Below are 23,374 nucleotides of genomic sequence, written 5' to 3' on the forward strand. Positions count from 1 at the left end.
ACGCCAACATCTCCTGGGCCAGCAGTTTAGCGATGTTGGCGTTCAAGGCTTGCGCGTGTGGGTGGTTAGCAGTGTATTTCTGCCGCCGCTCCAATGTCTGAGAGATGGTGGGTTGTTGTAAAGAAACGCCTGATGGTGCCTTTGATGGTGCAGGAGAAGGAGATAAGACAGGACCAGGGGAGGATGAGGTAGAAGTCAACAAAGTGGCGGAGGCAGATGAAGTGGTGTCCTGGCTCGTCCTCTGGAGTGCATCGCCAGCACAGTCAGCAGTGGCAGTGGCAGAGGCAGAGGCAGTGGCAGAGGCAGTGGCAGTGGCGTGAACGGCAGGCGGCCTTTGTCCTGCCGTTGCTGCCTGCCACTGATTCCAGTGCTTGGATTCCAAATGACGGCGCATTGAAGTGGTGGACAGGTTGCTCTTCTCAGAGCCCCTAATCAATTTCGAGAGGCAAATTGTGCAGACAACACTATATCTGTCCTCGGCGCATTCCTTGAAAAAACTCCACACCTTCGAGAAACGTGCCCTCGAGGTGGGAGTTTTTCGGGGCTGGGTACGAACTGGAACATCTTGGGAGATTCCGGGTGTGGCCTGGCTTCGCCTAAGCTGCTGACCTCTGCCTCTGCCTCTAGCTACCCTTTTTGGTGCTGCACCTGCCTCAACATCCACACTACTTTCCCCGCTTGACATCCCCCCTGTCCAGGTCGGGTCAGTGTCCTCATCATCCACCACTTCCTCTTCCAACTCCTGTCTCATCTCCTCCTCCCGCACAATGCGCCGGTCAACTGGATGCCCTGACGGCAACTGCGTCACATCATCGTCGATGAGGGTGGGTTGCTGGTCATCCACCACCAAATCGAACGGAGATGGAGGAGACTCTAGTGTTTGAGCATCTGGACACAGATGCTCCTCTGTTAGGTTCGTGGAATCGTGACGTGGAGAGGCAGGTTGAGGGACAATGAAAGGAGCGGAGAACAGCTCTGGGGAGCAGGGACAGTTTGGGTTATTGTTCTGTAAAGCTTCGGAATTTTGGGAGGAAGGAAGACAAGACTGTTGGGTAATAGGAGGAGAGGAGGCAGAGTCTGACTGGCTGCTGGACAATGTGCTGTAAGCGTTCTCTGACAGCCATTGCAAGACCTGTTCCTGGTTCTCGGGCCTACTAAGGTTTGTACCCTGCAGTTTAGTTAATGTGGCAAGCAACCCTGGCACTGTGGAGTGGCGCAATGCTTGCTGCCCCACAGGAGTAGGCACGGGACGCCCTGTGGCTTCACTGCTACCTTGCTCCCCAGAACCATTCCCCCGACCTCGCCCACGGCCTCGTCCACGTCCCTTTCCGGGAGCCTTGCGCATTTTGAATTCCTAGTTAGAAATTGGCACTGTATACCAGTAGTAAAAATTGTGGGTGCACGTAACCCCAATATATTCTTTGAATTCCCAGTCAGACACTGGCACTATATGGCAGTAGCAAGAAATGAGGGTATTTGTATTCCCAATATATTCTTTGAATTCCCAGTCAGACAATGGCACTGTATACCAGTAGTAAAAATTGTGGGTGCACGTAACCCCAATATATTCTTTGAATTACCAGTCAGAAACTGGCACTATATGGCAGTAGCAAGAAATGAGGGTATTTGTATTCCCAATATATTCTTTGAATTCCCAGTCAGACAATGGCACTGTATACCAGTAGTAAAAATTGTGGGTGCACGTAACCCCAATATATTCTTTGAATTACCAGTCAGAAACTGGCACTATATGGCAGTAGCAAGAAATGAGGGTATTTATAACCCCAATATATTCTTTGAATTCCCAGTCAGACAATGGCACTGTATACCAGTAGTAAAAATTGTGGGTGCACGTAACCCCAATATATTCTTTGAATTCCCAGTCAGACACTGGCACTATATGGCAGTAGCAAGAAATGAGGGTATTTGTATTCCCAATATATTCTTTGAATTCCCAGTCAGACAATGGCACTGTATACCAGTAGTAAAAATTGTGGGTGCACGTAACCACAATATATTCTTTGAATTACCAGTCAGAAACTGGCACTATATGGCAGTAGCAAGAAATGAGGGTATTTATAACCCCAATATATTCTTTGAATTCCCAGTCAGACAATGGCACTGTATACCAGTAGTAAAAATTGTGGGTGCACGTAACCCCAATATATTCTTTGAATTCCCAGTCAGACACTGGCACTATATGGCAGTAGCAAGAAATGAGGGTATTTGTATTCCCAATATATTCTTTGAATTCCCAGTCAGACAATGGCACTGTATACCAGTAGTAAAAATTGTGGGTGCACGTAACCACAATATATTCTTTGAATTACCAGTCAGAAACTGGCACTATATGGCAGTAGCAAGAAATGAGGGTATTTATAACCCCAATATATTCTTTGAATTCCCAGTCAGACAATGGCACTGTATACCAGTAGTAAAAATTGTGGGTGCACGTAACCCCAATATATTCTTTGAATTCCCAGTCAGACACTGGCACTATATGGCAGTAGCAAGAAATGAGGGTATTTGTATTCCCAATATATTCTTTGAATTCCCAGTCAGACAATGGCACTGTATACCAGTAGTAAAAATTGTGGGTGCACGTAACCACAATATATTCTTTGAATTACCAGTCAGAAACTGGCACTATATGGCAGTAGCAAGAAATGAGGGTATTTATAACCCCAATATATTCTTTGAATTCCCAGTCAGACAATGGCACTGTATACCAGTAGTAAAAATTGTGGGTGCACGTAACCCCAATATATTCTTTGAATTCCCAGTCAGACACTGGCACTATATGGCAGTAGCAAGAAATGAGGGTATTTGTATTCCCAATATATTCTTTGAATTCCCAGTCAGACAATGGCACTGTATACCAGTAGTAAAAATTGTGGGTGCACGTAACCCCAATATATTCTTTGAATTCCCAGTCAGATACTGGCACTATATGGCAGTAGCAAGAAATGAGGGTATTTGTATTCCCAATATATTCTTTGAATTCCCAGTCAGACAATGGCACTGTATACCAGTAGTAAAAATTGTGGGTGCACGTAACCCCAATATATTCTTTGAATTCCCAGTCAGACACTGGCACTATATGGCAGTAGCAAGAAATGAGGGTATTTGTATTCCCAATATATTCTTTGAATTCCCAGTCAGACAATGGCACTGTATACCAGTAGTAAAAATTGTGGGTGCACGTAACCCCAATATATTCTTTGAATTACCAGTCAGAAACTGGCACTATATGGCAGTAGCAAGAAATGAGGGTATTTATAACCCCAATATATTCTTTGAATTCCCAGTCAGACAATGGCACTGTATACCAGTAGTAAAAATTGTGGGTGCACGTAACCCCAATATATTCTTTGAATTCCCAGTCAGACACTGGCACTATATGGCAGTAGCAAGAAATGAGGGTATTTGTATTCCCAATATATTCTTTGAATTCCCAGTCAGACAATGGCACTGTATACCAGTAGTAAAAATTGTGGGTGCACGTAACCCCAATATATTCTTTGAATTCCCAGTCAGACACTGGCACTATATGGCAGTAGCAAGAAATGAGGGTATTTGTATTCCCAATATATTCTTTGAATTCCCAGTCAGACAATGGCACTGTATACCAGTAGTAAAAATTGTGGGTGCACGTAACCCCAATATATTCTTTGAATTACCAGTCAGAAACTGGCACTATATGGCAGTAGCAAGAAATGAGGGTATTTATAACCCCAATATATTCTTTGAATTCCCAGTCAGACAATGGCACTGTATACCAGTAGTAAAAATTGTGGGTGCACGTAACCCCAATATATTCTTTGAATTACCAGTCAGAAACTGGCACTATATGGCAGTAGCAAGAAATGAGGGTATTTATAACCCCAATATATTCTTTGAATTCCCAGTCAGACAATGGCACTGTATACCAGTAGTAAAAATTGTGGGTGCACGTAACCCCAATATATTCTTTGAATTCCCAGTCAGACACTGGCACTATATGGCAGTAGCAAGAAATGAGGGTATTTGTATTCCCAATATATTCTTTGAATTCCCAGTCAGACAATGGCACTGTATACCAGTAGTAAAAATTGTGGGTGCACGTAACCCCAATATATTCTTTGAATTCCCAGTCAGACACTGGCACTATATGGCAGTAGCAAGAAATGAGGGTATTTGTATTCCCAATATATTATTTGAATTCCCAGTCAGACAATGGCACTGTATACCAGTAGTAAAAATTGTGGGTGCACGTAACCCCAATATATTCTTTGAATTACCAGTCAGAAACTGGCACTATATGGCAGTAGCAAAAAATGAGGGTATTTATAACCCCAATATATTCTTTGAATTCCCAGTCAGACAATGGCACTGTATACCAGTAGTAAAAATTGTGGGTGCACGTAACCCCAATATATTCTTTGAATTCCCAGTCAGACACTGGCACTATATGGCAGTAGCAAGAAATGAGGGTATTTGTATTCCCAATATATTCTTTGAATTCCCAGTCAGACAATGGCACTGTATACCAGTAGTAAAAATTGTGGGTGCACGTAACCCCAATATATTCTTTGAATTCCCAGTCAGACACTGGCACTATATGGCAGTAGCAAGAAATGAGGGTATTTGTATTCCCAATATATTCTTTGAATTCCCAGTCAGACAATGGCACTGTATACCAGTAGTAAAAATTGTGGGTGCACGTAACCCCAATATATTCTTTGAATTCCCAGTCAGACACTGGCACTATATGGCAGTAGCAAGAAATGAGGGTATTTGTATTCCCAATATATTCTTTGAATTCCCAGTCAGACAATGGCACTGTATACCAGTAGTAAAAATTGTGGGTGCACGTAACCCCAATATATTCTTTGAATTACCAGTCAGAAACTGGCACTATATGGCAGTAGCAAGAAATGAGGGTATTTATAACCCCAATATATTCTTTGAATTCCCAGTCAGACAATGGCACTGTATACCAGTAGTAAAAATTGTGGGTGCACGTAACCCCAATATATTCTTTGAATTCCCAGTCAGACACTGGCACTATATGGCAGTAGCAAGAAATGAGGGTATTTGTATTCCCAATATATTCTTTGAATTCCCAGTCAGACAATGGCACTGTATACCAGTAGTAAAAATTGTGGGTGCACGTAACCCCAATATATTCTTTGAATTACCAGTCAGAAACTGGCACTATATGGCAGTAGCAAGAAATGAGGGTATTTGTATTCCCAATATATTCTTTGAATTCCCAGTCAGACAATGGCACTGTATACCAGTAGTAAAAATTGTGGGTGCACGTAACCCCAATATATTCTTTGAATTACCAGTCAGAAACTGGCACTATATGGCAGTAGCAAGAAATGAGGGTATTTGTATTCCCAATATATTCTTTGAATTCCCAGTCAGACAATGGCACTGTATACCAGTAGTAAAAATTGTGGGTGCACGTAACCACAATATATTCTTTGAATTACCAGTCAGAAACTGGCACTATATGGCAGTAGCAAGAAATGAGGGTATTTGTATTCCCAATATATTCTTTGAATTCCCAGTCAGACAATGGCACTGTATACCAGTAGTAAAAATTGTGGGTGCACGTAACCCCAATATATTCTTTGAATTCCCAGTCAGACACTGGCACTATATGGCAGTAGCAAGAAATGAGGGTATTTGTATTCCCAATATATTCTTTGAATTCCCAGTCAGACAATGGCACTGTATACCAGTAGTAAAAATTGTGGGTGCACGTAACCCCAATATATTCTTTGAATTCCCAGTCAGACACTGGCACTATATGGCAGTAGCAAGAAATGAGGGTATTTGTATTCCCAATATATTCTTTGAATTCCCAGTCAGACAATGGCACTGTATACCAGTAGTAAAAATTGTGGGTGCACGTAACCACAATATATTCTTTGAATTACCAGTCAGAAACTGGCACTATATGGCAGTAGCAAGAAATGAGGGTATTTATAACCCCAATATATTCTTTGAATTCCCAGTCAGACAATGGCACTGTATACCAGTAGTAAAAATTGTGGGTGTATATAGCCCCAATTCTATTGCTAGGGGACTTGCAGGGTATTTCTGGGGTGAAGGTGGGGGGGCACACCGTTGGAACGGGTATCGGGGTATATATCGGGTATACGGGAATACACTGACAGTGTATTCCATTCAGGATCCTGGGAAAGCTGGGTTGCGGCGATTGAGCCCGTCAGTGCCACGTTACACTGACAAGCTTCTCCCTGGAATTTAGCTCTTATAAGAGCTGTTGGTTGTCTTCTCCTTCCTATCCTAGCCTGTCCCTGCCTACCCAGAATCTAAGCCCTAGCTAGCTGGACGGAAACCTCCGTCCTCGGTGAATTGCAAGCTCAGAATGACGCGAACCTGGGCGGCGCTGTTCTTTTAAATTAGAGGTCACATGTTTTCGGCAGCCAATGGGTTTTGCCTACTTTTCTCAACGTCACCGGTGTCGTAGTTCCTGTCCCACCTACCCTGCGCTGTTATTGGAGCAAAAAAGGCGCCAGGGAAGGTGGGAGGGGAATCGAGTAATGGCGCACTTTACCACGCGGTGTTCGATTCGATTCGAACATGCCGAACAGCCTAATATCCGATCGAACATGAGTTCGATAGAACACTGTTCGCTCATCTCTATTACAGACCAGTCAAGGAATTAAGAATTTAGAGTATTTGGATTCTGGAACACTGGAGCACTTCAAAAATTGCACACATAAAATACAAAAAAATTGTAGGCTGATATAGATGTATACACCAAAAGCTACATGTAAAACTTTTACGCGCATAGACTTCTTCATTGACGTGTATATGGATAAATATAGGCCATAGGCTGTTGCATGGGAGATCTTTCATTTTAGATAAAAGGTCTGCAGATAAATGGATTTGGATCTTACAAGAGAAGACTGGCAAGCCAGTGAAGTAGGTTCATATTCCGCCTGCCAGAAATAGAACTTAAATTGGACCTAGAAGCAAGTTCAGAGATTCTAGAACTGTATGAAAAGTATGAGTCATTTCACATAGTGCAGAAGCCAGAGATACCGGCAGATAATCATTATAGAAGGGGGAAAGACACTGTAGAACAATATGATCTGCCATTAATAGAATATACATTGCTAACTATATGTTCCTTGGGGAAAAATGTAACCAATAAAGGTAAACTGAGCAGGTTGGTTATGGTGCTCTACAGCATTTAGCTACTGCTATATGAACACATTGCTCTGCAGATGATACTAAATTTGGACTTCATTATGTAAATAAATACAGGATATATTCTGCACAGAATTGGATTGCACATCATCAACATGTTCCTGAAATATAAATGAAAATGCTGAAATATCGTCTCCCCAACTCCCACTCCAACACGCCAGAGCGTGACTAGTAAAAGTAAATCCCTGGCAGGGAATGCACGCTGATACATTCTCATTATCCAAGACAGATTGATGTGGGTGGCTCCATATGCATTACCCACTTGTTCAGTTTATGGAGAGCAATGAGTTTACAGACCCGTCTGAATGGCATGATGCCTGTTTTAACACTTGATAGTCCTAAGGAATGATGTATATTATCAGGTATTAACCATCTCATTGTTGGATGATTCACGATCATTATATTTCTGTTCATGTATTTCATTATTAAGATCAAAAACTTTTTATGGAAAGGATTACATTTTTTCTGCATTGCGACCTACTTTTAGGTTCCATCTGTCTTTAAATCATATACCGTACATAACATATCGAAATATCCTCAGTGGCTAGTTTAGTAGATTTTACTATTTCATCAGATATGTATAAAAATTGTTCATTCAATCTCAAAGGCCTTATTCACATGACAGTGAAAAACACCCGCGAGATGACCATTTTTTTTTTTTTTTAACAGCCATCACACGACCATGTTAAAACAATGAGAGTGAATGAGCGTATTCACATGTCCTATTGACAGAAAGAAAAAACGGTCAGCTAAAGAAACAGACATGCTCTACCATTGTCTGTTTTGATGGACACACACCCATAGAGAGCAACAGAGCCATTTTAAAACAAATGTACAATAAAATTAATTGACATCCGAATTACGCCTAAAATACGTTCTTTTAACAGTAAACATTAGCCAATTTGAAGTGACCATCCCCCCTTCGGTAAATGCTTCAGTTCTACATGCTACATCAGTATATGTGTATTTACAGAATGTCCCCGGCAAGCATATTACAAAATATGTTCACCCTCCCCGACACAATAGTAAATCAGCATACTTGTAGAAATTAGCTGGAAAGTGCTTCAGGGTCATGTCCTCTCCTGCCAGGGATTCACTCTCCATTCCAGATAACTGCTCCTAACTACAAAGTGTGACAAAGTGGAAGATGTTACTTAAGTAATGGGAGTGGAGTTGGACAGCAGTTGGGGCAATAATAATTAAAGAGAGGGAAGCCCCAGCAAGAGAAGAAACGCCCCTAAAGCCCGTTTCAACTCATCTGCATAAGAATGCTTATTTTCAGCAAAATGGAGCTGCAATGCAAAATATGAAACACATCTTTGGAAAGTGTAGCTCTACAAGGTACTGGCATTAGTTTGATACCATTTTTTCTTCTGACAGAATCCCTATTAAATTGTGATCACACTTCTGTGAGGGTCCCTCAGATTTGCTTTTGCTATAGTAACTGCTATGCTATTCTTGGCATTAACCCCCCCCCCCAAAAAAATAAAAAATAAAAATAAAAATAACAGACCCATTTGAAGTCAATAAGATCTGTCCAGAAGCACTGAGTAATATATCCTAAGAGCAATGAGCTGATTTTGACTGCTAATTATATTTGTCATTCCACACTCTTAGGCCTTATTCACACATCAGTGTGTTGATCTGTGATTTTCATCAGTAAGTCTGAGCCAAAACCAGGACTGACTACACAGAGGTAAGGCATAATGGAAAGATTTGCACCTGTCTGTGTTTTCACTCCCTGATTTAGCCCACAATCACTGATGCAAATCATTGATCTAGACACTGGTGACACCTACCGAGTCGCTGCCAAGAAACGCTGTGGAAAAGACCTCGGAGCAAATGCATTGTGTTTTTCTCCACAGTCTTTTTCAGAGAAAGTTCACAGAGTTTTCCTTTGTGGACTTTCTGCTTCTATTATACCTATATCAAAATGCCAGCAGGTTTTTAGGTATAATTGACATGCTGCAATTTGCAAAAACGCTTGCGTTTTTGAAATTACAGCATTTCCACTGCAGATTTTTTTTCTGCAGTTGGTGGATGGGTTTAGCCAGAATCCCATCCACTTTGCAGCTTGTGTAAAATGCAACGTTTTTTGCCGCAGCCAAAATACTGCGTTTTTGCAACATGGAGCCTCAGCCTTAGCCTCAGGATATTGATGACCCCTCTTTAGGATAGGTCATCAGTATCAGATTGGTGGGGATTAGAGTCTTGGCAGCCCACCAATGAGCTGTATGAAGGACTGCAGACCTTGTATTAGGACTTTATCCCCTTCATTATTTACAAGCACACCACCTACGTAATAGTGGCTGTGCTGGGATGTATATTTTTGTTCAGTTCATGTCCCACACAATATTGTAAAGATGGATTATAAATATCCTGAAAAAAAAACCTTTAACATGTCAGATATGCTTAGATACCACATAAATATGGGATTATATGTTGTACTGAGTGGGAAATCTTTGTATCTATTTCTACCTTGAGATGCAGCAGAAAAATAATGAAGAATATGAGGACACATGAAATATGCGTTGTTAGGCTGGTAACACCAATCTTCATTATTCCATTACATTTCATTACAATGTATATAATAACTTACCAACTTTTTCTTGTCCTTGTCCCTTCTTGTTTTTTCAGCTTTGGTTTCAGTGTGCAAATCCTCCTGGAGAGTAACAGCATGATCATTGCTCTTCTCCTAGAACAGAATGTCAGGACAGTTAGATCCCACAAAGACATCACGACACAATATACTATAAATGTCAGACTCAAGAGAAAAGAATCAATGCGGATTTTGCCATTTGGAATGCAACGTAAAAGACCTAAATGGAAAAACAAGCAACACAGAAACGTTAAAGTATGATCCTGACCTATAAGCCAAACCAGTGTCATATCGGTGTTCTATTCTGCTGTGTCAGCATTCTGTTATCTCCAGATGGAATAGATCTGTACAATCCCACAACCTAAGACTAATTATCTCCATATCACTGTGAAGTTTATTCCTCGGTGACTGGTGATTCATCCCGTCTTCCACATAACAGTAACCTTATGCTACTTTTAATCTTTACTCCCACCAGCTCACTAACTGACAATTACCAACTTTTCCGCCATATCCAGCAGTTCTATAGTGGAATGAACATTAGCACTAAAATTACAAACTTACCTTTTTGGTTTCCTCTGTGTGATAGGTACCCTGTCCCATTTACTGTCGAGAAAAATAAAAACTTAGGAAGTCAGTGAAGAGTAAAAAAAAATGAATATAGCTGAAGAAGACAATACAGCTGTTTCTGGATAATGACACAAAAAAACTCCACTAATGTCAACCTCCATGGAGCAAAACAGTCCTTCACATCTGTCCACATGTTTCAGTCAAGGATCATGGGTTTAGCTCATCTGCTGGACACTCTCATGAAGACTCCCGGTACAATGATAAGTCACTGTGTCTCACAGATGATAGTAAATTTGACAATCGAAAGGCAAATGAAAATGGAGAAAAAAGCATACAATGTTCGAAGAAGCATATTTACAAGCGTTTCTCCTTTAGTATAATCAAGACGCTCATGCATTTCTTTAAGAGTGAATTAAAGATCTCAAGCTCTTCAAGGAAGCAAGTATCTCTCAGAAACAGCACCTTGAGCTACATCCCAGACATGGACTGTGAATGACTGAAAGCCCTGAAGTCAACGTGCCCCAAATGTTCCACACAGAGGCTTGTACTGTCTGTGCTGTTGTAAGACAAGAAGTCAAGCAGGAGCAGGTCCTTTTCTTGCCATCAGCCGCAGTACCTAGTATTCTTTTTCACACATTTCCATTTCGATAAGGAAAAATCAATACCAGATAAAGACTCTGCTTAATCCCAGAGGCATAAAAGAGTGTGATATCTATCTTTCAGCTCCAACAAAAGCACGAAGAGCAGATGGAAGAGCCATGGAATCTGTATGTGTAGTTACTGAGGAATAGACTCAGCGCTGCTATATTCTTTCCAAATACCTGATGAGTGAAGCGTGCAGCATCAATGAACCAAGCTTGCTCATGCTTGTGGTGTGGGTGGGAGCATGCTTGCTGATAACCATCTGCAGATCGTATTCCGTGTATCATGTACTGTCATCACAGCAGGAGGGAGGATGAGACTTGTGTTTTACCATTTACTCACAAAAAGGAGGAGGCATAGTATCAGGAGAGATAGAAATATACTTTACAATAATACCGCTTATTATTACATCTCCTAATAAGCACTTGTTTAGTGTGAAATAGTTTAGATCTTATATAACTAACTCTTAGTTACTATGGTTTTATCTCAATTATAGCAATTATGTATAAAGTTGTAGTTAGATCAAAGCTACCAAATTTTCATTTTTGACCATATGCTACATGGTCAGAAATGTGTCATTATTATTGGGTTGGGCTGCTGCGACCTTCTGAAAAAGCTACAGTGAAATGGGTCTAGTAGCAGTGTGTTGCTTTTTCCGCTCTTATGATGGCATATGGTGGATAGCATTCGAGCAGCTTTTGTTTATGGCTCATTTTACATTAGTGTTGTAGATAGTGTATATGTTTTGACATTGCTCTGGGTGATATTTACATTCATATGGATGTATGTGCACTTATGTAACTTCTGCATTCAGAAATATGAATTTGCTGTGGATACAAACACTATCCATTGGGATGCCTTATATACAACTAGTAGAATACCCACGGCTTAGCTTGCGAAAAATATGTTAAATAGTTGGTTATGCTAACGTAAAATTTTCAGTGTCTCACTGAAATTGCCATTCTCAGAGCTACAGTAAATCTTTTTTTCCACTTTAAATTTTTATTATTTTGGCATTTTACTAATTTGTCGTAACATTGATGTGAACAACTTTTTTTTAATTTCAACATTTTTATTGATTTTACATATTCAATACATATTATGTAGTATAAACTATTACAACTATTTTTTAACACTTTTTTTTTATCAAAAATTAAAATTAATGCCCCTTACACAAATATATAAAACCTTTACAGCCAATTAGCAACATAGTGCAACCCTCCCCCCTCCCTCCAGTGTAATCTATAAGTAGTTCACAGACAAAAGAGTAAAATTGGTTTACAGTTACACAACTATCTATTGTGGTTCTTCTTGGTAAACAAGGTTTCTGGTTTTACCTTCAGGTGCATACCGTACATGAAAAGATTTTTGGGATTACCCACTCTCTCATCCGTTTCTTTTCAAGCTGTGAGTCACGTTGTTCACTTGTCTCAGCTCTTTGACGCAGTTTTGCTTTCTTAGCTTTTGGATGAACTTGCCCAATAGATTGTTGTTTTTTGGGCGGCATTTTAAAAAACAGTCCTTAGTATTCTGACCATTTAGGGCTAGTTCACACAGGGGCAAAGAGGCTGATTTCGACAGCAGATTTCGCTTCAAAATCCGCCCCTTTACAATAGTGGTCTATGTAGACTGCCAGCTTATTTTCTTCTGCTAGCAGAAAAATAGAAGCGACATGATCTTTATTCAGGCATTTTCCACCTGAAGAAAGCAATAGAAGTGAATGGGAGGCTAAAAACTAGCGTTTTTTTTCGACCCATTCACTTTACGGGAGGGGAAAACAGCCTGGCTTTTTTTGAAGCGGTTTTTACAAAAACCGCTCCAAAAAAAAGCTAAAAAGAAAAGGACGGCAAGGTCCAAAAAAGCTTCCTAATTAGAAAACGTTTTTTTCCAGTGCCAAAATAAGCCACACGTAATTTACGTGTGAACTAAGCCTTAGTATTGACCTGACACTGATAAGAGATGTAATAGGATGAATAGTAAATCCAGAGCAGCCCTCACAGTATTACTATGACATGCCAGTAATGAAAACCACCTCACAGGTAGACTTGTGTAGTTGCCCATAGCAACCAATCAGAGCTCAGCTTTCACTTTACCTCAGCAGCTTCAGTGATGAAAGCTCCCTGTATAGTAAGCAACATTGACAATCTTACTATGAGGCAGTTTTCGCCTGACCAATATTGCTGCTCAGTAAGGCTTCTTGTACACTACAGTTTTTTGGGCCGGGCTGGGTCGAGCCGTGGATCCTACAGCTCCATTGACTTCTATGGAGCCTGCAAAATTCACAACTTTGTGTGCAAAGAAGTCTATGGAATCGCCAACCCGGAGACCCGTGAAATATATTGTAGTGTGCAAGCAGCCAATAAGGAAACCAGACGTGTTTTGTCTGTACATGCAAGTGTGTTTGTGTGTACGTGTGATCCATACTAGGACAGTACTAGGTATACTAGGGAGATGTAACATGCGCAGTATTCTGCTTCTGTGGGTAGAGAGCGTGCATGCCAAATTTTACCTAAATCGGGCGAGAACTGTGGATTTGTATTTAGCGGGATATAAGGGATATAACAGATAATGAGTTTTAGATATACAGATGTACAGTCATGGCCAAAAGTTTTGAGAATGATACAAATATAAATTTTTACAAAGTCTACTGCTTCAGTTAGCAATTTGCATATACTCCAGAATGTTATAAAGAGTGATCAGCTTAACAGCAATTACTTGCAAAGTCAATATTTGCCTAGAAAATGAACTTTATCTCCCAAAACACATTTCAACATCATTGCAGCCCTGCCTTAAAAGGACCAGCTAACATTGTTTCAGTGATTGCTCCATTAACACAGGTGTGGGTGTTGATGAGGACAGAGCTGGAGATCAATCTGTCATGATTAAGTAAGAATGACACCACTGGACACTTTAAAAGGAGGCTGGTGCTTGGCATCAGTGTTTCTCTTCTGTTAACCATGGTTATCTCTAAAGAAACACGTGCAGTCATCATTGCACTGCACAAAAATGGCCTAACAGGGAAGAGTATCGCAGCTAGAAAGATTGCACCTCTGTCAACAATCTATCGCATCATCAAGAACTTCAAGGAGAGAGGTTCCATTGTTGGTAAAAAGGCTCCAGGGCGCCCATGAAAAACCAGCAAGCGCCAGGACCGTCTCTTAAAAGTGTTTCAGCTGGGGGATCGGGCTACCAGCAGTGCAGAGCTTGCTCAGGAATGGCAGCAGGCAGGTGTGAGTGCATCTGCACGCACTGTGAGGCGGAGACTCTTGGAGCAAGGCCTGGTCTCAAGGAGGGCAGCAAAGAAGCCACTTCTCTCTAGAAAAAACATCAGGGACAGGCTGATATTCTGCCAAAGGTACAGGGATTGGACTGCTGAGGACTGGGGTAAAGTCATTTTCTCTGATGAATCCCCTTTTCAATTGTTTGGGACATCTGGAAAACAGCTTATTCGGAGAAGACGAGGTGAGCACTACCACCAGTCTTGTCTCATGCCAACTGTAAAGCACCCTGAAACCATTCATGTGTGGGGTTGCTTCTCAGCCAAGGGAATCGGCGCTCTCACAGTCTTGCCTAAAAACACAGCCATGAATAAAGAATAGTACCAGAATATCCTCCAAGATCAACTTCTCCCAACCGTCCAAGAGCAGTTTGGCGATCAACAATGCCTTTTCCAGCATGATGGAGCACCTTGCCATAAAGCAAAGGTGATAACTAAATGGCTCAGGGAACAAAACATAGAGATTTTGGGTCCATGGCCTGGAAACTCCCCAGATCTTAATCCCATTGAGAACTTGTGGTCAATCATCAAGAGACGGGTGGACAAACAAAAACCTACAAATTCTGACAAAATGAAAGCATTGATTGTGCAAGAATGGACTGCTATCAGTCAGGATTTGGTCCAGAAGTTGATTGAGAGCATGCCAGGGAGAATTGCAGAGGTCCTGAAGAAGAAGGGTCAACACTGCAAATATTGACTTGCTGCATTAACTCATTCTAACTGTCAATATAAGCTTTTGTTACTCATAATATGATTGCAATTATATTTCTGTATGTGATAAAAACATCTGACAAACACACATAAAAACCAGAGGGCAGCAGATCATGTGAAAATATAATATTTGTGTCATTCTCAAAACTTTTGGCCATGACTGTAAACAACAGTTTTTGTATTGTGAATTAAAGGCATTTTCCCAAGAAAGACATTTATGGGATATGCATATTCACAGGATATGTCATAATTATCTGAAGCAGTTTCTGATGCAGTTTCCACCTCTAGGACTTACACCTTTGACACTGGGTTCACACCAGCAGCTGTAATACAGTACATTAGGGGATTCCGTTCCACTCTCCACATAAAAAAGTGGGCAGAAAGTGAGCGGAGACCACACTGACCCCATTATATTCTATGGGGTCTGCGGGTTTCCAAGGGTAACTGCTTTTTTTAAGCGGATTAGGTTCCCCAAGCAGACCCCTCGAACAGGAACCCGAACGCAAATGTGAACCTAGCCTTAACCCATCCATCACTATTTACTCAACTGGGATCTTTCTAAGAAGACTTTCAGCTATGGTAGGGCTTTACATAAACCGCACAGTTCTGAGCTATGCTGTTTCCATAACTCCTATAGAAGAAAATGGGAAGTACAGACACACCATAAGCTAAGAGCTACACTATTTCCATCCAGCCCGACCATGGCTCATTTTAGAGTTAGATGAGGGGCTCTGATTTTTTTCGTTGCAATATTACCTAGCACATTTTACTATGTATTTCTCCTGAAAGCTAATGTCCATGTCCCTTGTGTGGCTTCAGTCTTAAGAGCCGTTAATGGCAATTAAAAAGTCACTTCTTGAAGTTAATGTGTCAGAAGTAGAAATGGAGCCCTACCTACTTTGTGCCATATAGAATTGTGGTATTTTTATGACAGAGACTCCTTTGGAGCCCCCTCAGGGTCCAGGACCCAGTAGAAACTACTATCTTTTCACCCCCTATGACTACATCCCTGTTGTTAAGTGTATACCAAGGATTGGTTTCAGTGTGTTTGAAGGAAAGATCCAAAGGCTTTGTATAGATGCAAACAGGAGCACTGAGGCTGGATCTGAAGGAAGACCTCGGCCGCCGGACCTGAAGGGGAACTGTGGCCGGCTGGAGGGGAATCCCTGGCAGCCGGGGAATCCCCTCAGCACTTCTGCCAATGGCCAGCTGCAGTTCCCCTTCAGGTCCGGCCGGCCGAGGTTCTCATTCAGGTCCACCCCTCAGCGCTACTACCGGGGAATGCATTGCATTAGTGATCAGACCTCCTGGGTTTCAAGACCCCTAGGGGGTCAAATAAATGCAAAAAAAAAAAGTAAAAAATAAAGTATTAAAAATTCAAATCCTCCCCCTTTCCCTTAAACACATAATATCTAATACTGTAAATACTGTGAAACACTTACACGTTAGGTATCCCTGTGTCCAAAAACGCCCGCTCTACAAATCTATAAAAATATTTTTCCTGTACGGTAAACACCGTAGCGGGAAAATACAAGTTGTTTAACTGCCCATTCCCTGAGACTGGGTTTTTCCCCCTCCCACTTGGAATTTAGCCTGACTACAGCCAGGCTGAATATAGGGTATGTGCAGTGCTCCTATTCCGTCTGGAAGGGGTTAATAGGAGCACTGCAGATACCCTATATTCAGCCAGGCTGAATTCCAAGTGGGGGGGAAAAACCCCCAGTCCTCAAGCTCAGGGAAGGGGCAGCAAGACAACCAAAACACCCCCTCCCCTTCCCCAGCATCTACTGCACCCAAAAACTCTGACCATTTTAATTTTTTAAATTTTCCAGTAGCTGCTGCATTTCCCCCCTAGCCTTATGCTCAAGTCAATAAGTTTTCCCAGTTTTTTTAGGTAAAATTAGGGGCCTCAGCTTATATTCGGGTCGACTTATACGCAAGTATATACGGTAGTTCCAAAGTGCTGCTAGATAGGTGTCTCTAATAAAGTGGCCATCCAGGATATATATATATATATATATATATATATATATATATATATATATATAGTACTAAAATAAACTGATTAACATAATAGATATCTATAATTAAAGTTATAGCCAAAGCCTTGGCAGGTTTAGTGTAAAGGACATCTCCATAAGTGAGTGGGAACAATCTGAAGATTATGAATATTTATTTAGGCAAAAGATGGAAACTTTTTAAAAGTCACCAACACATGTATTTTTTATATGACTCACTAAGGAAGGCGCACACCAGCATGTTTCTCTTTAGCTCAATTGATCAGGATTGACTAAGTGAATACTACAATCTAATCAGAGCTTCATGCATTATTTACTAGTACTGCAGTGTGTGGAATATCTGTATTGGCAGCTCTCTTGGGATGAGCTTCCTCTCTACTATCTCTTGTGCGTCTCAACGTAGCAGTTCCTCCCCTTTTTACAAAGAATTAGAAAGCAGCAGCAAGAAAATGGGAAGTGTGTTAAGCTTGACCACTGCTTATACAGAAATTTTAGAACAGTAAGGAACAATATACTAGGGAAATAAACAAGTCACTAAAAATAATGTCACAATAAGTATATCATAGAAGAATAAACTGTATCATCGGGTTGCTACTATAAGATGCCTTATTGTGGAAGCCTGTAAATCAGCTACCATCAAGAATAACTGGTACACCGAAAAACCTGGTCACAGGTCAGAAATAGTGACCATATAGTGGTCAGATACCAGGTACACATCAGAGATCTGCAGAGTATCATCCCACAGCAGACTATACAAGAGAATACAGAACTGATCACATGGTGTAACAGATAGAATACATACCAGTTAGGGGATTAGCAAATATTTGTAATTTTTTTTTTTTTTTTTTTTTACAAAATAACTAATCTGGAGCATCTTCTAAGTATTCGTTTTACATTGTTATTCCTCTTGGAAATGAACATGACAACAGCAATCCTCAAGACTGCATGCGGCTCAGTGTATGGCTTTTTGTACATTTTCAGGAGGACTGACAGAAGAATGTCACAACAGAGAGTTATGCAAAGATGCTCTAGAATTGTGATCTTCATTGGTAATACAAGTATTTACTATAACAACAATGTCAGGAGAGGCGACAGGTCCTATATAAATCTGGAAACTCACAGATGATCTCTCCGATTGCGATTTTTTCCATTTCTCCTCCATCTGACCTAGACCACCATAACAACTTCTAGAGGACTTTACCTCCCAACTGTCCCATAGTCAATGGGACAGTCCTGGATTACAGGTGCAGCACTATTGTCTCAGGTGGTGGTTAGTATGCCCCAGGTTTAACTCTGAGACCTCTGAACACAAATGTAGCCTCCACAGGGTAGTACACCATACCCCCCCCCCCCCCCAGATGTGCCACATAAAATACATAGCAGCAGCACCGAATACTTACCTGGTAACACAAAACAAATACACAATTCAGCACCACTGCAGAAACATCAGCACCTCCACTGGCAACAGTGTTTACCCCTTCCCACCAGTCCTCTTTCATACATTGTAGGATCGACCGTAGCATTATTTCTGATAATTTATGAGTCCAGTTTCTGCTGCACCACTGCAGGTAGTCCACCATTTGACCAGGGCAGACTACCAGTGCCTCCCAACTTTCCCTCGACAGCAGATGTGAGAGGGAGCTAAGCATCAGGTATCTGGATTTCATATGCCTTATACTTTTGATCTCAGGGAACAAGTCACTAGCAGAGAAGTCTCACCCCAGCTTTCTCCGCTCTCCAAGTTTAGTACACATGCATCATGCCACTAAGCCAAGCATGCTTGTGTAAGGGGGAGTTGGGCAACATATCTGTCAGCCAAATAAGCGTTGAGGTGACGGCCATCTGAAGTGTATGGCCAGCTTTAGTTTACTGACAGAAATGGAACATGTTTACAGTTGTGGGTCTGACTAATGTATTTTCCTATACAGAATATAATAAATGGATAGAGCTAATACCTGAAGTTGTTCTCAAGATGCAAAGTACTTTGTTCAAGATTTTGCTAATTGCCTTTGTAATGGAAATACAGGATTACCTCCAGCATTTCACCCCCTCTGTATCATTATAGAAAGACTGCTTTTGGTGAAAGGGAAAATATTGACTGTTTAACAGTCATCACAAGGTCTGTACAACACTAATGTATTCACACATAACTCATATCAGTACAGATATATCCTGAGCAAGTATCTACTCCTTAATTAAAGGGAGTGAATTAAAGGGCCCAGGAGTACAATGACAGGCTGTCATGGCAATGAGAATATCTGCCATCCACTAGAGAAGTAAGTGAACTAAGAAAGAACCTGGTCCTAATAGAAAGATGCAAGTGGAGGTGCCATTGCTGTACCATTACACCACACTTGCCAACACTGGGAAGACTGGGACAATAGCACAGACAGCACACCATGCAAACTTTTTAGGCAAAGTCATGTCCCTTTTGAACATCATGATTTCCCTCCTGGGCACTAAATGTGCTGGCTATGCTGCCTTTTTAGACATGACCAGCAAATAAAGTGCCCGAGCACCAGGAGACTTGCCAGGAGTCTGGGAGGTCACTTCTTTTTCTTGCTCTTTTTCATGAGACTCTTGGAGTTTCCAGGAGAGTTGGCAAATATGTGTCACATTAGCAGAACAGTTCAATGGGAAGTAAGGCACCAGTAGGGAAGACCATGATCATTATTTGTGTATTGGAGATGCTATTGGCTGGAGAAACAATTCAGCCTGAGGACTATTTCAACAACACCTAGATCCTGGACATTTCTGCAAAGATGGATAGAGACAGGGAGGTACCATAGTGATGGGAAGGGGAAGGGAAGAACTGACTAAGGCGCCTTGTAATCATCCGTGGTGTGAGTCAGTGTGCTATCTGTGTATTTCACGGATAGCACACTGATCCATTCTTTTCTATGGGCCTGCACACAGGACTATAAAAATCATGGTTCCGTGTGTGGGCCGACAGTCCGGGCCACATCAGATAGGAAAGGTCCTATTCAAGTCCTATTATGCGGCCTGTGCTTCCATGTCGCCTATTCATTTAATGACAAGAGCCACGGAATCATGGCCCTTGCACAGGCGGCACATGGAGACATCCCCCTGTCCCCTGTGTGCAGCCTGTGCTTTTAATTCACAGCTGCCGGTTGCTGCACGGTCATCTGAAACTGGCCTTACTGTGCAGATTACTACCAAAATGGTGTAGCTCAAGAGCAACAGTGCCTGGGTGGGATTATTTCTGGTAATGAAATCAACTGTGACTGTAGACGTTATATAAACCTTGAAGAAACCAGGGAAGAGTCACCACAGTGCTGTACTCGAACCCAGGGGATGTTATTTGTGGTTAGTATAACAGACTGAATCAATTTAGTTATGTGACTTGCAACAACTGAGCAAGCTAGAATGTAATGGAATTGCCACATAAGTGATTCCCAATTGCTCTTTATTCAATTTCCAATTACACTGCAACTGAAACTGGTAGATCAAAGATAGCAAACAAAACAAGGGACCCATAATCCAACACCATTCTGGTAGTCAGAGTCTACCGGTAAGTCACCTGTGAGGATTTCACCTAACTTGCTGCAAGGCAGGATGGGCTTTGTGGATCAGAGGTTACACGCTCAGGCTGGATTCACATATATGACATAAGACATTACTTATACCATAACAACCTTAAGGTGACAGCTGTGTGTAGTGCTGCACTTATTAGTATAATGATACTAGTATGATTGCACACATTGAGATACCTAATATAACATGTATAGCAGAGAGGTGAGAAAAGCCCAAACAAGAAAGGGCCTAAATTGGAAAAAGAGTCAAATCAGCGTGTGTTAGGAGGATACACCATTTATCCTGTTAGTTTATGTTTAGTCAAACTTTGCAGCATTCAGGCTAAAGCACCACTATGTATTTGGAACCAATATGTTCTCACATCTGAGATATGAAACCATTAAAGGGCTTGTCTGGGATATAATACATTTTCTACACCAATCTAAACACCCTCCCCATCTACTTTCCAAATTACATGCTTCACCAAAAAGTTATATATACACACACTCACATCCCTGGGGTGATCATATGATTATCTGATGATGTTCTGTTTCCCCATTTCCAGAAACAGAATGTCACCTATACCTTCCCCCCATCATACTTACCTATCTTTCTGTCCAGACTTCCCTTCTGCAGAGACAGCTCCTCCTCTTCTCTGACTCTGTCAGCGCATGTGTAATAGTCCTGGCCTTGCGCTGTAGCCGGGCATTCAATCTCTAATGCACAGGTGGCGGAGGCACCTCCATCCTGCGCATGAACCAGCAGAGTCAAAGAAGAGGAGGATGCATTCCCACAGAAGGGAAGTCTGGAGAGCAAGACAGGTAAGTATGATGGGGTGGGATAGTGGGCTAAAATAGTTAGTTGGGAAGGGCTACTAGTGGGCAGGATAGCTAGGGAAAGGGTGTGAGGGAGGGAAAGAGGAAGGGGGAGGAAGGTGGTGTGAATTAGCCTACAACTACCATGATGCATTGCATTAGCTAAGACAGAAGGAAGCTACACTATGTAATCAAATAAAGAGGATACCAGGAGCTCTTAGAAAAAAAACATAAATTACTCAAAAAAAAACTGCTAAAGGTATTTCGGTACATTTATTAATCCATTACTAGCACTAGCAGATCTTTTTTTAATATAAGATTTTTTTTGCCCAGAAAACCCCTTTAACCCCTTAACGACCGGCCCATAGGGAATCTACGTCGGCACTTGCAGGTCCTTCCTGACTGCCCTATAGGAAAACTACGTCGGGCAGTCAGGGAAGGATTCCCTGTAAGTGCCGACATAATTGGATGGGATTTTAGCTGTATCTAACAGCTAAGACCCCATTCCATAACCCCCCATCGGAGGGGTCTCCGATCGGGGGGTTTTAACCCCTTCAGTTCCGTGATCAAACATGATCACGGAACTGAAACGGTTCCGTGACAGTGCCGGCGGTATCGGCACCCCCCGCGGCGAGATCGGAGGGTGCCGATATACAAAACATGCAGTCTGGGGTCTGGCCAGTGACCCCAGACTGCTAAAGACCCCCCATACCTGGTTGATCCTGCCCGGGGTAAGAGGAAGTCAGACGCAGGCAGCCCCTGCGTCTGACTTCCTCTAGACGCTGCAAGACACTGACAGCTGTGTCCTGCAGCGTCTAATAGAGAATTAGTGATGCTTTTATCAAAGCATCACTAATCCAAGTGTCCTAAAGGGACACATGAAAAAGTAAGAGAAAAAAAGTGAAAAATAAATAAAGTGTCTGATAAAAATGAATAAACTTATAAAGCCCCAAAATTCCCTTTTTTCTATAGAAAATGAATTATATTAAAAAAAACCTAAAAGTTAATAAAAACAATACATATTTGGTATCGTCGCGTCCATAACAATCTGAACAATAAAACTGCAACAATATTCAATGCATACGGTGATCGTCGGAAAAAAAAAACGGAAAAAACCCGCCGGAAGTAGTGATTTTTCGCCATCTCACCTTACAAAATATGCTATAAAAAGTGATCAAAAAGTCATAATCACCGCACAACAGTACCAATAAAAAGCGCACATTGTCCCGCAAAAAATAAGCCCTCAACCAACACTGTCAACCAAAAAATAAAAATGTTACGCCTCTCAGAAGATGGTGATACAAAAAACGTTGATTTATGTCCCTAAATGTGTTTTTATTCTACAGAATTAGTATCGCATAAAAAAATAACATAAATGAGGTATCGCTGTAACCGTACCGACCCGCAGAATAAAGGTCACATGTTACTTATACTGTACGCTGCATGGCGAAAAATTTAAAAGGTAGAATGCAATGCCAGAATTGATTTTTCTTTAGAAAATCCAGCAAAAAAAGAGTTAATAAAATGTATTCAATAAGTTGTAGGCACCCAAAAATGGTGTCATTACAAAATGCATCTCATCCCGCAAACAACAAGCCCTTATATGGCCATGTCACCAGAAAAATAGAGAAAATATAGCATCTAGTAATGTGAAGACAAACAACCCCAAAATCATTAGAACACAACTGGCTGCGGCAGGAAGGGAATATATAAGCTGTGCGAGCGAATATCAGAGGACTCCCCAGATTTACAGCTTGTGAGGGAACAGACACCAGAAGTGACCCCCAAAGTGACCCCCAGTTTGACTCCCCCAATCATAGGAGCTACTGGGACATAGTAGGGAATTTGGTGTTCCCAATGTCCTCCGCACAGCTTATATATTCCCTCTTTGCCATCCGCTGTGCAGTCACGTCTGGGATACTAATACTCACTACACCCCCTGATAAATTCTTTGAGGGGTGCAGTTTTCAAAATGGGGTCA

General features: G+C 41.5%; 1 protein-coding gene across 7 annotated transcripts in view; it reads right to left on the bottom strand.

Moving 5' to 3' along the window:
- The window catches only part of RIMBP2 (RIMS binding protein 2), a 351,407-nt gene that overhangs the window by 312,411 nt on the left and 15,622 nt on the right, over positions 1-23,374 (bottom strand). For 6 of the 7 annotated variants that reach the window (XM_075274789.1, XM_075274757.1, XM_075274748.1 and 3 more), the window contains exons 2-3: positions 10,391-10,432; positions 9,830-9,925 (exon numbers count right to left, since the gene is read on the bottom strand). In XM_075274789.1, coding sequence (XP_075130890.1) covers positions 9,830-9,925; positions 10,391-10,429 — 135 coding nt within the window. In that variant the 5' untranslated portion in view covers positions 10,430-10,432. The remainder of the gene's footprint in view (positions 1-9,829; positions 9,926-10,390; positions 10,433-23,374) is intronic. The other variant, XM_075274730.1, reaches the window with a different exon arrangement.

Source organism: Leptodactylus fuscus, chromosome 1, assembly GCF_031893055.1.
Source record: "Leptodactylus fuscus isolate aLepFus1 chromosome 1, aLepFus1.hap2, whole genome shotgun sequence".
Classification (NCBI taxonomy): domain Eukaryota; kingdom Metazoa; phylum Chordata; class Amphibia; order Anura; family Leptodactylidae; genus Leptodactylus; species Leptodactylus fuscus.